This window comes from Lynx canadensis, chromosome B1, assembly GCF_007474595.2.
Source record: "Lynx canadensis isolate LIC74 chromosome B1, mLynCan4.pri.v2, whole genome shotgun sequence".
NCBI lineage: Eukaryota > Metazoa > Chordata > Mammalia > Carnivora > Felidae > Lynx > Lynx canadensis.
Window position 1 is genome coordinate 198,871,554 of NC_044306.2, and position 16,877 is coordinate 198,888,430.

The following is a 16,877-nucleotide window of genomic DNA, read 5'->3' on the forward strand; positions in this document are numbered from 1 at the left end:
TTTTCAAAAGGCTTGTTTCCGAGCCTGGGATGGATGAACCCCAGCGTGTGCGCGTGATGGTGTGATCCAGTTGTGCTAAGGATCTCCTACCTACCCAAGAGCCCTCTGGTTGAAACAAGGTGATTTAAATTGGGGGAGGGGGCGAGCTAAAGGTCCTTCTCCTGCTACAGGCAACTGACAAGAAGGAGGCACCCTGTCAGCCCCTGCCACTTTATTATTTTTTTAATGTTTGTGTATTTATTTTTGAGAGAAAGAGATAGTGAGCAGCAGAGGGGCAGGGAGAGAGGGAGACAGAATCCCAAGCAGGCTCCACTCTGCCAGCTCAGAGACACAGGACTCGAACCCACGAACCACAAGATCATGACCTCAGCAGGAACCAAGAGTCAGACACTTAACTGACTGAGCCACCCAGGCGCCCCAACCCCTGCCACTTTAGAAAGACGTGGCCGGCCCACTCACTGCTCCACAGAAGCTCTTAGTCTCCGCAGCTTTGATGTCACCCTTGCACACACACACATGCCCTCATTGGAACGCATGTCCACATACACGTGTGCACATCGTTGGTGCCATTGTGCAACACAATCTAACACTCACTCGGTAGCTGGCAAGATACTAAGCAGTAGTAAGTTCATGCTCACCTTTTATTTTTTTTGTAATTTTTTAATGTTTATTAATTTTTGAGAGAGAGAGAGAAAGAGACAAAGTGTGAGCAGGGGAGAGGAACAGAGAGAGGGAGACACAGAACCTGAAGCAGGCTCCAGCGATGCGGGGCTCGAATCCATGAACCATGAGGTCATGATGTGAGCCAAAGTTGGATGCTTAACCGACTGAGCCATCCAGGTACCCCAAGGATAGTGTTATTTCTTTCTTTCTTTTTTTTTTAAATTTTTTTAATGATTTTATTTATTTTTGAGACAGAGACAGAGCATGAATGGGGTTGGAGCAGAGAGAGGGGGAGACAGAATCTGAAGCAGGCTCCAGACTCTGAGCCGTCAGCACAGAGCCCGACGCGGGGCTTGAACTCACCGAGTGTGAGATCATGACCTGAGCTGAAGTCAGACACTCAACCAGCTGAGCCACCCAGGCACCCCTCATGCTCACCTTTTAAATACCATTCACCATTCACTTTGAATGATGAACTACGTCCAAAGCCAAAGGGCCTGAGCCATGGCCAAAGACTGAAGACAGGCAGCATAGTTCCACAAAGCAACACTGGGTTAGGATTTCAGAGGCTGCCACCAACTCACTGTGTGGTTTGGGCCACGTCGTGTTGCCTCTGTGGGTCTCAAGGATGCTTTTCTTTATGCCAAAGGAGTTAGTTTCGAGCAAGGCCTAACTAGGGTCTGTAGATTCCCAAGGGTCCCTGACGGAGCAATGGGGGTTGGTGATTCTTTTTTCTTTTTTTTTTTTTTTTTTTAAATTTTTTTTTTTCAACGTTTATTTATTTTTGGGACAGAGAGAGACAGAGCATGAATGGGCGAGAGGCAGAGAGAGAGGGAGACACAGAATCGGAAACAGGCTCCAGGCTCTGAGCCATCAGCCCAGAGCCCGACGCGGGGCTTGAACTCACGGACCGCGAGATCGTGACCTGGCTGAAGTCGGACGCTTAACCGACTGCGCCACCCAGGCGCCCCGGTGATTCTTTTTTCAACGTTTTTTTTTAATTTATTTTTGGGACAGAGAGAGACAGAGCATGAACAGGGGAGGGGCAGAGAGAGAGGGAGACACAGAATCGGAAACAGGCTCCAGGCTCTGAGCCATCAGCCCAGAGCCCGACGCGGGGCTCGAACTCACAGACCGCGAGATCATGACCTGGCTGATGTCGGACGCTTAACCGACTGCGCCACCCAGGCGTGGTGATTCTAAATAATGTTAAGAACTACAGGAAACTGTGCCGCTTTCCACACTAAAGCTCAACACTCTCACATTAAAATGTTCGATATTGTTGCCTTGGACTTCCATGATTATCAGTGAGGTCACATCATTCAGCTCATGGGGAGCAATGATGTCACGTTGTTCAGCTCATGAGGGGCATGTGCTCTGGAGGGCTGCTGATGACATTGCCATGAAAGGATTTTATGGGATGGGTGACTAGTAGACCAGTCATCGACCCCCATAACATTGCAAGTAATCACAGACCTTCAACCAGAGGTGTCCAGTCTGTGACCGACCTTGGACTAAACACAGAGCAATGACCAGAATTAAGACACGTCAGTGTTGATATGCTTCCTTAACTTTATTGCTCAGGACAGCCCCTGGGAAAGTGTTTTATGGCCTTTCACCTCCTAGTATTATTACATGCCCTCAGTGATTCTGGATGGCTGGTTAAAATCTATTCATGATGAAAAGGAAATAAATAGTGGGAACACCCATGGCATATGTAATTCCTAAATAGCTCCAGTTCCTTATGGCTGGCAGAACTTCTCAAAACAGAAAGATCAAAGGGGAAAAATTACAAAAACATATTCCTGCTGATTGCCAGGTAACAACTACTGGTCTACGTCAGAATTCTGGGAGCTCTCCTGCCCTTTCACACAAGAGGTGAGGGGATTCAGGAGTGCTCAGGCCAGCACTGGGCCACCCCATAGCCTACATTGCTCAGGACAGTTCTTAGGTTTAACTTCGTGATTTATGTTCCCATGTAAGTTTTCATTTGAATGCAGAATTCAACTTCAGTTCACTTCTACGTCAAGCCCTTCCAATACCAAATACCTCCCAATGTAATATTCTGTGTTTCGGGAAGCTCAGTGATGAATTCCAAATTCAGTAATCTTGATATTTGAATATTCACTAAGTTTTTATAGCTTCAGGGAGAAGCCACTCCCAGGAGCCAGGGGTGTTACAGAATATGTTAAGTTATAGTTTCCGCTGACCACTGACAGCCCGCTCCTACTAATCAGAGATCACTCAGATAAAATTATAGAAGTTCCAGTAGGTCCCCAATCATTTTCCTTTTACAACCTGACTACATCATGTGACTCCTTTATGCAGTCCCTCATTGCCAGATGAAGCCTGAATCGACTCACCTGTCACAAAATCAAAGTACTCAAGAGACTCCTCTTGCCATCACCAGGTAAGGAGCCAGGAATTCCTTGTTGGGCTTCAGCCTGGGGGTCAGGCCATGTGTCGTCCTGGGTAATGAAGGTGTCCTGAGACATGGGGATTCTTTGGTCTTTGCTAATGAAGCCCAGCGATGGCCCCAAGGGAAACCTGCGAGTCACAGCTATTATGGAAGCAAATGGCACTATGCTTCCTGCAATTTGTAAGTGATTCATTGTTAGAGAAGTTTGGGAGATTTGAAGGCTTGGATGTTAACTAGACGGGATTAACTGAACGGATGCAAAACAATCTGGGGAAAAAAGTTGGCCATTTCTAATTATACCCAGTTGATGACCACACATAAACTTACAGCTACTTTTGAACAAACCTTTATAGATGGTTGGGCGTTGAAAATGCCATTATCTGATTTAACACTTGCCTGATCAGGTTATTGTGACAATTGCTGTCCCAACTGAGGCAAAGGCTCAGGCCAGTGATTCACTGCCCAAGGTCACTGTAACGGTAAATTAGTGGTGGCTTCAGTAAAACAAACTCCAGAGCCTCCAAAATGACTGCTTCTAAGTTCCCCCATGATCCCAGACTGGCCAGGTGGCCCCAGCCTCAGTTCATGCCAGCCTCCCACCATCTCAACCCTTGTTGTCACTTAATGCAGGACATTTGCACGTGCTGTTCCCCTGTCTATACCACTTCTTCCCTCTTTCCATCCTCTCGCTACTTGGAAAACCCCTCTTCATCCAGCAGATCCCAGTTTGAAGACACACTGAATTTAGGAGATAGTTCTGACCCACTCCCCAGAGGCAATAAATGAGACCCAGAGAGGTGGAGTTCCTTACCACTAAAGTCAAGTCCAGCTTCAAAACCCAAACACTTTCCAGTAGTCCATGCTTCCTATAATGGCTTGATTCTGAAAATGCAGTCCATGAATGCTGACTTTTCCCAGACCTGTTGCAAGTGCCCAACGAATGTCAGCTCTCATTGCCATTGCCAGGCCTGCATATCAGGGGCATGATCTCCATCCCCCATTACCCCCCTTTCTTCTCTTGCATGTTGTTGTTTTAATCGTCTTTTATTATATTTTTATAACCTTTTTCTCTTACAGATTTCCTTATAATAATCCACAGTTTTCTCACTTAGCTCACATTTCAAGAAGGAACAAAATAATTTCTATTCTCCTCTTGCTTGCTATGGCTCACTCTTCTTCAACTGGTAAACAATTTCTGTAGACTATTAGCTCCAACCTATCATTTTCTAGAGTGACCGTAGTTACAAGGAAAGTCTGAATTCACGGCTCCCGAAAGCAAAGAATCATATGTGCTCGTTGAAATACAATGGAAAGAACTTGTATGGGTCAATTTGTTCCATATCTGTTGCCTGTCTTGAGAAAAGAGAAAGAACCAGCCTCCTATTACCTTACAAAACAGAAACTCTTGTAGCACAGCCGGTGAAATATAAAGTGCTTTGTAAACGTGACTTAGTCCATTGTGACTGGCCTTGCCTTTGCGTGGAATTTTACCCACCACGGGAAACACTAACATGCTGTCAATTCTAACATTTCCTTTAGCTCACCACTCGTGATGAAAAACCAAAGTGCACAAAACAGAGGTAAGAGTGCCTTATGCAAGAATTATGAAACAAACAGGTAAGCCATCACACTACGATGTTCCTGCGCTGTGACTTTGCTTTTGTGAGCCTCACCGTCGTTGAGCTGACATCTGTAGGTGTAATTAGCTCATTTTCACTGATAGATAGTATTCCGTTAGGTCAATATAACGATTTTTGTCCATAATTAAATCCAAAAAATTCTAGATGCATTTTCCAAAGTAGACATTGGCGTCACCAACAGCTTATGAGTCCTCCTCATTCCCCATCATCTCCAACAGTTGTTTTTGACAAACTTAGTTTTTGCCAATTCTTTGGGTGAAACACAATAGATTTATCTTAAGTCTGTCAAATTAAGGACATCAAACTGACTTCTCTTACTGGTTGTAAAGATAAAACTCAACAGGATGCCTGTCTGCAGAGATGTCTACAGTAACATATGAATATAGTGTTGTATTCCTACTGGTGGTGGGTTTTGATATCGTTAGTATTCTTTTGTTCAAACAAATCTAGTGTGTTTTTTTTGCATTTCTTTCTTCAACCCATATGCTATGGAGATTCTGTGTTTAGGTCTAATTCTGCACTCTCTTTCTGTTGAGCCACAAGAGGGCTTAGAGCTGGAGAAAGCAGATTCCCGTGGGATAGAGTAGAATGACAGAGGGTTCCAATGACCTGAGTCCCCATTCTGCCTCTCTCCCTGCAATAATGTCATCTTGAGCAAGTTCATTCTTAGATCCTCCCCCTCCCCCATCCATAACAATAATATTAACTCACAGGGTTATCCACACACACACAGTCATGTGACACATAGTAGGCAAGTGACGCACCTTAATATCCTTCCTTCTCCAAGAATGCCCTACCCAACTGACCCATTAGACCTAGGAGTTTCCTCCCTCACCTCTATCATGTCCTTACTCGTCTTCTGCCTTATACTATCTGAGCCTTAGATTGGAAAACCAATCTGGAAAGCTTATTTCCCCTGATGTGCCCCTTGCTAATACAAGTTTCCCAAAGGAAGAGACTTCCCTTTTCTTTTTTTCTTAACATAATTTATTGTCAAGCTAGGTAACATACAGTGTATACAGTGTGCTCTTAGTTTTGAGGGTAGATTCCCATGATTCACTGCTTACATGCCACACCCAGTGCTCATTCCAACAAGTGCCCTCCTTCCGTTTTTAAAGGAAGGCAGTCCAAAGTAGCTGTGATTAATGGGACAGGCTCAATCCCCAAGAATGAGGGGACAAAATGACAAAAACAGTAGTCCTGGAGGCCAGAGCTAGATGTATGAAGATAGAAAGACTTAGAGTTTCCAGGTAGAAGGTCCAGGGGCTGAGTGGGCCCAGAAGGGCCATTATTTATCAGGATTGTGAAGATATGCTGCAGGGATGGGAAGCAGAATCAAGCTTAGAGAGAATTCCAGTCTTCATTTGAAAGACAAAATCACGCACAGATGGAAAATGAAGAGTAATATAAGAGTGGAGTAGCAGTGTTAGTGATGTGGATGTGGATGGCCTTCACATACATGGGTCCAGTCAAGCATCCCAGGACTGGGTGTATTTCATCTATACTGGGATCTTGCAAACTGTCCTCCACTCATGTTAGACAAACAGTTGCTTAAGGAAGCAGCCCAGAATGGACGGGGAGAATGTTGGGGCCTCCAGAGCCTTAAAACACCATCAATTCCTCTTTCAGTCATCAAACATCCATGAAGCACATGGTTTATACACAAAATTGGGCTGGGCCCTATGAATACAGAACAGAGACAGCTCTGCCCTTCAGCTAACCACTACTTTTGCACCTGTGATGCTCCTGCATCAGTTTACTGGGCAGGTGTTCATTCTACTGAGTGAAAAGTCATTTCTGGATCACCAGGGCTCAGGAGAAATTAGCTGCACGCAGAACCACACAGTCCTGGCACTCGTGTTTTCAGTCTAGAGGGTTCTATGAAGCTTACTGGTCTTAATTTGAATGCCTCAGCCAAGGGACATAGCACTCTTCATGTAGAATAAGTGAAATCTAGACCTCCATCACTGTAGACATTATCTTCCTTATTTTATGAGAAAGGAATTTGGGAAATACTTATTCTTAATAGTTCAGCTACTCCTTGATAAACAGACTTGGCTCAATTCTCTGATAAATGATTTCAAGCTAAGCTATTAGGAGTCTGATAATTCTGCACCCAACAATTCCAAAATGGGGGGGGTTCCACACCACCAGACGATTCCTGACACCAGTTGGGTGACCTACAGTTCAACTCTCTTCTGACACTACATGGAGTCCATAGATTCCACATGTTAAGGGTTCAATCCCGCAAGATTGCACCCTTCCCCCCCCACAAGCCTGTGTCAGCCAATCATATGGCCATTCTGACCAACCGGCTATAGAGCCAAGGTTCCAACAAACCCTTCCCTAGGTTCAATTAATTTGCTAGAGTGGTTCACAGAACTCTCAGCAACATTGTACTTGCTGGATTACCAGTTTATTATAAAAGAATACAAAGAGGCCACAGCCAGATAGAAGAGTTTCATAAGGCATTGTCCTGAACAAAGGAGCTTCTGCCCTCATGGAGTTTGGGGCACTGTATGATGGCACATGGAACTGTTCTGGATCACCAACCCAGAAGCTCTCTGAACTGCATCCTTCGGGGCTTTTTAGAGGTTTCATTACATAGGCACAATTGATTAAATCATCGGCCACTGGTGACTGATTCAATAAGCAGTAGCTTGTGTTATTTATTTTGAGTGACCAGTACAGGTCAGACACTGTGCTAACAGTTTTATATACAGAAGAATTTTGAAATATTAGTATTATTGGTAACAGTGTGATTCTACAACCCATGCTTATTAGGCTACACTGCCTCAAATTTTATTGGCCACCTACATAGTGTCCTCCCCAAAGTTCTATTTACTCTGTGTCAACCTGTTCATTAATGTGACCCTCTGTTCTCCAAATAGGCGAGCCCTATTTCGTGGGGCTATAAAACTCAAATGCAGTTTTATGTGAAAATATATAATGTACATATATGTATGTACATATGTGTATGTATGTATGTGTACATATATACATATATATTTGTGTATGTGTGTATATATAATATATTAATATTATGTTATTATTATTAATAGGTATATTATAATAATATAATATAATATGTATAATATATGTATTAATATGTATATTATATATGTTATATATTATATATAATATATAATAATATATAATGTATATAATGGTATATAATAATACATGTATAATATATATAATATCCAAAGATTGGCTGCCATTATTTTAGAACAAAATCAGTTAAATCGTTGCCCTGGATTCTACGCTCAGAATTTCATTCACTCATTAAACAAAGATCCAAAGGGCCTTCAGGGGAAAATGGCAAAGGCAAAGTTGTTCTGTTTGTTGTTTTGTTTTATTTAGCTCATTCTCTGCATAGACTACAAATGCATATAGCTATTTCCAAACACTCTTTTTCAAGTAGGACTCTTTAAATATTCAAGCAAGGCACTCAGAGTTGAAATATAATAAATCCATTGCCACAGTATAATGAAACATTTATAATCACTCAACACTATTATGTAAACTACACACACCAAGCGATAGAAAATGCTGAGAATGGTTATTTTCTTTTCTCAAGTATGTTCTTACTATTTTGATCCATGTTGGAAAGACAGTTACGGCCATTTCAGTAATGTCTCTATTGCTTCACTATAGTTTAAAATAAAGTTTTAAAAGCACTTTTTAAACATTACAATAGCACTTTTAGCTTTCTCTTGGTTAGGATTTGACTGGCATAGAGTTTCCATCTCATTAGTGACTGCTGTCATATATAACTGTACATTACTGGAATTTTTAAACAATTCTGCATCTAATTTATAAATGCTTTGTTTACACTTTTGATATTTATTGTGATTACTAATCTTTTAGATCGGTTTTTATATTATTTTGTGCCTTCTATTTGCCCTGCTCTTTTTGACTGTTTCTTTTCTTGCCAGAGAGTGGATTCATCTCTTAATTTCCCTCCCTTTCTCTCCTTTGGAAGTCACACATTCCAGTTCTACTCTTCCAAGGTGACCTTTAACATTTTAAATAAAAGAATGTTTGGATTTTCAAAATCTGAAGTTCATATCCTTTTCCCAATCAATACAAGAAACTCAGAATGCCCTAATTCTAATGGTATGGATTCTGCACTATTTGTAAGTTCAAATTCGTTACTTACAAAATTTGAAAATCAGAGATGTCTGTAGCATGATTCCTATTTTTAAGGTCATAAATTGGTGGGTGAAATTAACTTACTATGATGAATATAATTTAAATATTAAGTGATCAAACATTTTTCAACAAACATTTTTGTACACCTAATTCCCTATAGCAAACATTCTTGGTCTTAACATTAAAAGCCACAATCCTTGGAACCATTAAAATAGGACATAAAATGCTCCAGAAGTACTCTGTTCTTCTTCATAAACGTAGAGAAAAATTCAGCTTTTTGATGACAAGAAGCAGAATAAATACACATATAACCTAAATGTTACAGTAACTGGCATGTAAATATTTGCTGACATTATATCTAGTATTTTGTTTCAAAAATGTACTGTCAAAAGTATCCCACTTTTTCAAAGTTCTTGTTCAGCTACTAACCAGAACTATAACTTTAGTTATATTTTGTAGACTGAATTAAGACTATACAGTTTATAATTCTGCTTCACACCAATCACCTTTCTTCCATGTTATATTATTGCTGTCCACTATTCCATTTCATATTGTTTTCATATTCTCAAGGCTTTATGATTTTTATACAGTTAATCCTTGCTTAAAGTTACTAATGTATTTACAAATACCTTTGCTTAGTGTTTCTCCTAACGCTTAACTCCTTCCTTGTGGCTCTGATTTCATCTTTTATTAGTGTTTATGGGAATGCCATGCAGTGAAAATATATTATTTTCATTGAAGCATAAGGAGGAAATACCACATTAAACCTTGACAAGTGGTAGTATCTTAAAACTTAGGTACCACATGAAATCTAAACCCTTTTAGTGAACTTTTTGTATGTTTACTTTAAAATCCATTGGTCTACCTTGCTCTTTTAAAGAATCTTCTATCCAGGCATGATTTTGTAGCATTGTGCATTGGTCACTTGGAAAATGATTCCCAGACCTGAGCAGATCTTTCCAATGTTAACACATTTTATTACATAATAGTTTATTAAATCACATTTGCAAGTAACACCACCAGTCTCATCAGACAGGTCTAACTGTTGTGTATGGTGTTATACAACAGTGGTAGATACAAGTGTTTCCAAATTCCAGTTTTCACTAGGAAAGTCTAATTTTATAATTGGCAGCAAATACTGCCAGTTGTTTTCCACAAAGTGACAGCCTCCCTTGGTTCATTTTCTAATAAAATACCTACCAAATGCCTAAGTCTGAATAACATATTTTATCTGTTAGTCATTCTTTTGGGTTAAAAAAGTGATATTCCAATAAAAGAAAAAAGTTATTCCTTCAAGTTTAAAAAAAATACCGTTTTCCAAGTTGAGAACAAGCTTGGCTTGTTTCAGAAACTGAACAGAATTCGTTATGACCAGAACAGAGTAGACAATGTAGGATGGATGGGGGGGGGGATGGATGGATGGGTAGATAAGATTATTCAGGCCTTATTGAAAGAAGTAAAACATTTGGAATTTATTTCAGGTGTAAAGGAAAGCATGTAAGCATTTTTGCCAGGAAGAGTAGCAAAGTCAGAATTGCATTTTTTTTTTAAGATTACTCCAAATGTGGAGCACCTGGGTGGCTCAGTCAGTTAAGCATCCAACTCTTGATTTCGGCTCAGGTCATGATCTCATGTACATGGGTTGGAGCCCCTCATCGGGCTCTGTGCTGACAGTGTGGATCTTGCTTGGAATTCTCTCTCAGTCTCTTTCTCTGCCCTCCCCTGCTCACTTCCTCTCTCTCTCAAAACAATAATAATAATAATAAAGAAACTAATAAAAATGTTTTAAAAAAGATTGTTCCAGATGCCCTAGAGAGAAAGGGGCAAGAGAACTGAAGCAAGAGAACAGTCCAGAGGAGATCACCCTCCGGAGTGAGAGAACAGTGGCGTAGACCAACAAGGTGGCCCCAGGCACAGGAAGGAGTGATGAGTTCCAGCTCCTGGTTGGAAGGAGGCGGCGTGAGACGATAACAAAATCATATTTGTGTGTGAATTTCCTTTTCAGATCATAAACACAGCACCCAGTTCCATCCTCCCCAGAGATGTCAGTCTCCAGCCCGCTATGGCCCTCAGGAAACTTTGCCGCACTGTAAAAACACAGGCTGGAGAAAACCTTTCCCAAGTTCTGATGAAAAGGTAAAACAGACACTTCTCTGCAGTGTCTTTCTAGATAAACCTAAGCATCTAAAGAGAGCTTTAGTGAACAATACCTAGAAGGAGATCATCATGACCAGCTTTAATTTGTTTCCCCTTCTGGCTACATATTACTGGCTTTTAATATTTTCTACGGGCTAATAATATTTCATATTGCTCTTTTACCAGTCTTTTTTTTTTTTTTAATTTTTTTTTTCAACGTTTATTTATTTTTGGGACAGAGAGAGACAGAGCATGAGCGGGGGAGGGGCAGAGAGAGAGGGAGACACAGAATCGGAAACAGGCTCCAGGCTCCGAGCCATCAGCCCAGAGCCTGACGCGGGGCTCGAACTCACGGACCGTGAGATCGTGACCTGGCTGAAGTCGGACGCTTAACCGACTGCGCCACCCAGGCGCCCCTCTTTTACCAGTCTTTAATTTGCACACTCTCTGATTCTCAAAGTGGCTTTTTTTTTATTACTCAAAAAAAAAGAGATATCTAGGACTGTGTTTTATACTTACTAGCTGTTCAATAATCTTTCAGGACCAGCAGGGATTTATACGTTACAACCCTTTTCTTTTCTTTTTTTTTTTTTTTAATGTTTATTTATTTTGAGAGAGAGAGAGAGTGTGTGTGACAGGGGAGAGACAGAAAGAAAGGGAGACAGAGAAACCCAAGCAGGCTCTGTATTTGTCAACACAGATCCTGATGTGGGGCTTGAACTCACGAACTGTAAGATCATGACCTCAGCTGAAATCAAGAGTCGGATGCCTAACCGATGGAGCCACCCAGGCACCCCGCAATTCTTTTTCCAATAAAAGACCCACATGTCATATACTCATTTCATTTGAACAGTCCAACAACTATTGTTTGAGCACTTATCATTTGCCACACAATATGCTAGAGGATATGGTCCGTGCCCAGAGGAGACGCAGAGCAGGGAAATATGCTAAGAGATAATAGATGTACTCTCATTAGTCCTTCATCTATTTCCTGGTCTCTTTCTAAAATATTCCCCATCCCTATGATCTTCTTGGACCACGCTGCACTTAACATTTACTACATGGAAAGCGGGGCGTCAAAACGTTCTTTGTAGCTTCCATGCCCTTCCCTCAATTACCTGGTAACACTACTTACTAAAGGCTTTCACTTACGAGGCACAGGAGGATATGCTTCTTCTGGGTCTCCATCCCGCATCCCCATGTGCTTGGGATCCTGCTCTGGAGCTTGCAAAAGGTTTGAAGCAGGAGCAGAGCATCCAAGATACCTCTGGTCCATTCCTATAATCCCCACGGTACCCTAACGGTCTTTTGTGGTCCTTGTATTAATTTCTACCTTAATTGCTACAAAAGGTCCCCATACCCTTAAGTTAGACTGTGGGAAACTTTTGCACAGACTACCGTTACTTCCCCTTTTTATGTATCTGGCTTCCTTTCCCTCTTTCATCTGCTTCAGGAGCACAGGAATCCCTGAGTTCTCTCCAAAATCACGCCCCTCCCAGAGCCTGGGCTCCCACACGCATGGGGGAGGCTTGCAGTGGATCAGGACTTCCGTGATGGCCAAACAATTTCAATCCACCTTTACAATTTGTGACCTACCCGTGTATGACCAATAATAATGTTCCCTTATTAGTATTCTTTATATAGTTGACTCTTTTTCCACTTTGTATCGCTGCTCTAAATAGAAAACCAGTGTCACATACCATGGAGAGGAAGTGACCTTAAAACTAATTGCAACATTCCACTTCTGAGTATAGATGCCCCAAAGAGCTGAAGGTGGGGAATCGGACAGATATTTGTACACCCATGTTCATAGAGGCATTTTTCATAAAAAAGCCAAGAGGTGGAAACAATCCAAATGACCACCATATATATATATATATATATATATATATATGAGAGAGAGAGAGAATGGTTCTAAAAAGAATGAAATTCCCATACATGCTACAACATAGATGAACCTTCAAAACATCATGCTAAGTGAAAGAAGCCAGACACAAAAGAATAAATCCATGAAATCCACTGCTATGAGGGCAGAATAGGCAAATTCATAGAGATGAGGTAGAATGGCAGTGGCCAGGGGCTGGGAGGTGGGCTGGGGGGAGACGGGGAGCTGTTTAATCTGTCTAGAACTTCAATTCGGGATGATGACAAAGTTTTGCAGGGAGACAATGGTGATGGTTGCAAAGCAATGAGAATGTACTCAGTGTCACTGCATTATATACTTAAAATGGTTTAAATAGTGAATCTGATGCTATGTATATTTTACCACATTTTTAAAGTCCTTTTAACTCAAACAGAACAAAGCCATTGAATTATAGCAAGATCTCTTCACTCGCTAGTAGCTGTCAGCATAAGGACGGTTCTTCCGTTACTGGGGAGGTTAGAAATGCCAGAGAGGTATTAAGGACATACTAGAACAAGAATGAAACATCCCTCTTGAATTATCCAAAGGGCTAAAAAGACAACTGAAGGGGCTGCTTCTCCCCCAGGCATTTCTGACTTATTTAAGGCTGTGTTTGAGTCCCACCTAAACTCACCGGCCAGCACTCATGACCGCACCTGGACAAATAAGACCATAAAATCTCTAAGCGCTTCCAGTTCGAAAAAGTAAATAAAATCAGAATAGATGAGATGCACTGAGCCCTGCTAAGCCCCTGAACTGGCTAACAAGCCTTCCAGAAGCAGCAGACCACTCTGTACGCTGGGGGCTCACACTTCTGAGGCAGATGGGGCTCTCAGGCTCCTTTCTTTCTGGACGGAGCCTGTCACATGGCTTGGCGGGAGGGAAGCAGAGCTGGTCCTGCCTCTGGGCCTTCCCAGTACCCACTCCCCACTGGGGGTAGGCACTCCGTAAGGGAACTTATTCCAAAAGGGGTCTCAAATAAGAGGTGACTTTGATCCCCAACTTGATGGAAGAGAATGGCAGGGCTGGGTGAGAGGAAAGGGGAAGGAGGGGGAGGGGGAGGGTTTCCGGGCAGCAGGGCTGGCTCGTGCCAAGCCCTGAAGCTGTGTATGTCCAGGGAGCAGCAAACACATCTGGCTGGCCTGACCACGTCCTCATACTGGAGGGTGGTAACCAGTGAGGTTGCACAGTTGGGCTAGAGTTAGCTCACGCCTCTCCCACCACGCATGCTTGGTGTACCCATTGTATGTGCTGGGAGGACCAGAGGCGCTGAGACAACAAAGACCTGGCCCTTGCCGACCACGTGACAGGTGCCGACTTCCTAAGCCTGCTCCGTCCAGACACGCCTGCGACACAGGATTGTGGCAGGGACGGATTGGGATAATGAATGAAGAATGGCCTTGGAGATGCTAGACTCATGCAGGGGATTGTTTGATGTTATTACCCTTGGATCCCAGTACAGGAATTGCAGATCTATGGCACAGCTCTCTGACCTCCCTTCCTTCTGTTGTGGTGCGTTTTATAATCAGAATAACTCAATTGGCATAATAATGTATCATGGTACAGGGAGAAAGCCGGACAGATTCAGGTCTACCACTTGTGACTTGAAGAGAGTGCTATAAAGATGCTCTCAGTCTGCACCGTTCCTTTCCTTCCCCTGCTTTTTTAAGCTTTTTTTTTGTTTGTTGTTGAGAGAGAGAGAGATAGAGAGAGGGAGGGAGAGAATGAGTGGGGCAGGGGCCGAGAGAGAGGGGGAGAGGATTCCAAGGAGGCTCCGGGCGGCCAGCACGGGACCCAACGCAGGGCTCCATCCTACAAACCATAAGACCATGACCTGAGCGGAGATCGAGAGTCGGATGCTTAACTGACTCAGCCAGCCAGACACCCCTCCCCTGCTGTTTCTACAAGGACGAGGCCCACACTGGCTTCACCAACGATACGCATCCAACCTTAATCAGCTTCCGCAGGTGCAGACTCACAACACAGTGGTAGACAGAGATTTCTTATCCATGTTGAGCGTGGTGCCGAAGGGCCTTCCTCAACACCTGGGGTGAAATTTCTGGCTCCTTTTGATGCAGACGGACTCTGTGTTGCCAGTTTCGTAATTCCTGTGTCCGTCTCCAGATCCAGGGATGGAATTTTTGTAGTGCGTGTGTACTATAAATCAAACTGCGATTTGGCATGGGTGGAATGAAAGTACACTTTAGGTAATTGATTGCTTAAAATTAATACTTCCTTTTGACCCTAAACTATTCGTCATTTCACCTGCACTGCAGGATGTCCAGCAAAACAACTGGTATGTTGGAGAGCACAGTCGCCAGGCAGCGGAAGAGGCATTAAGGAGGGAGAACAAGGTAACGCTTGCTGGAAAGCCCACCTCACTGTGTCTGCTGCCCTCGTACGGTCTTCTGACACTGCTCTGATGCACTGGCCTGTATCTCTCAGTGCTCAGGAGGTTGTCATTAAAAAGGGGACTCGGCTGTGTCACTGATTAGTCGTGACTGCCTCTCATTCCAAAATGTCTTTCGGTCCAGTTTTTATTATTATTATTATTATTATTGTTAAGTGAGAACAGTAAAAGCAGCCCTTGATTTGGGAGATCAAATGTGGAAGCTGGGGTGTAAATGGAGGTCACCATGGAAGGTGCCTTCCTTCTGCTTTCTTCCAAATTCATCTCGTTACCAAAGGTCTGCCCAAGGTACAGGTGAATCTTTATGTCTCCTGTCTTCAGGAAAGGTGCAAGGATCATGAATGCTGTGATAGGATACAATATGTGATGCTGTACTAACCACCCAAGATCTCAGTCGCTTAGCACAGCAAAATAATTCTTGCTCACGGTCCTAGGCTAGAAAGGTTGGTGGGTTGACCCAGGCTGGTGAAGACCACAACTCGGTGTGTGCTCCCACCAGTCACATGCTGGCTCTTACCACAGCCTCTCAAAAGGAACATTTATCTCTGCTCATGCTTCCTTGGCCAAAGCAATTCATACAGCCAGGTCTACCTTCCAAGAGGATGGGGAAGGACAACCCCTTTTGACCAAAAGGAGAGGGGCACTGAAACACTTATGAGCAGATCAAATGACCACCACAACCATCATCACAAATAGCAAATAGTTATTAAGCAACTATTCTACTATGGGCAGAGAGCCTTACTCGATTGTGAGACTATCTCAAAAGTGATAGGGTCTCAAGAGTGATGCCACATTGAAACCTCTCCTCTGCTAACCAGTACAATGCTTGGTACTGAATGAGGAAATACAAAAATGAACACATTCATTCATTAGTAAATGGGTCAGTAAATGATAGGTCCCCAATAAATTTTAATAAAATGTAGCTCTCAGGATTGATACTGTAAAATTAAACAAGATAAATTATACATAAGTTTCTCGGGTAAATACAATAACGCCCCCTGACAAGCGGCCCACATCCTAATCCCCAGAACCTGTGAATACATCACCTTACATAGAAAAAGGAATTCACAGAAGTGATTAAATTAGGAATCTTGAGATGGGGACACTGTCTTGTATTATCTGAGTGGATTCAATGTAATCACAAGAATCCTATAAGACGAGGTAGGAATGTCAAAGTCAGACGTGGAGGCCGTGAGTCAAGGACCCCTGGCAGCCTCTGGAAGCCGGAAAAGGCAAGGAAATGGATTCTTCCTGAGAACCTCTAGAAGGAACCCAGCCCTGTGACCCCTAGATTTTAGCCTGGAAAAGCCCATGTCAGAATTCAACCTCCAGAACTGGAGGAGAATCAATTGTTTTAGTCCACAAAGGTCATGGTCATTTGTTACAGCAGCAGTAGGAAATTAAATGGTTGCTAACATAGTCTCCTGAACCTATTAGAAATAATTGGAACTATCTAATTGTCTAGGTGAGGAAACTGAGGCTAAACCAAGGTGTTGGTTGTAAAGGAAAAAGCGGCAGAATCTGTATTCAAGATCAACGCTCTCTTCACAA

At 42.7% G+C, this 16,877-nt stretch overlaps 1 protein-coding gene across 1 annotated transcript in view; it reads left to right on the forward strand.

Annotated features, from left to right (window-relative positions):
- CLNK (cytokine dependent hematopoietic cell linker) overlaps positions 1 to 16,877 on the forward strand; it is a 77,160-nt gene that overhangs the window by 47,954 nt on the left and 12,329 nt on the right. Inside the window, exons 15-18 of the mRNA XM_032593082.1 lie at positions 2,992 to 3,073; positions 4,622 to 4,662; positions 10,883 to 11,013; positions 15,193 to 15,270. Of these exons, the coding sequence (XP_032448973.1) occupies positions 2,992 to 3,073; positions 4,622 to 4,662; positions 10,883 to 11,013; positions 15,193 to 15,270 (332 nt within the window). The remainder of the gene's footprint in view (positions 1 to 2,991; positions 3,074 to 4,621; positions 4,663 to 10,882; positions 11,014 to 15,192; positions 15,271 to 16,877) is intronic.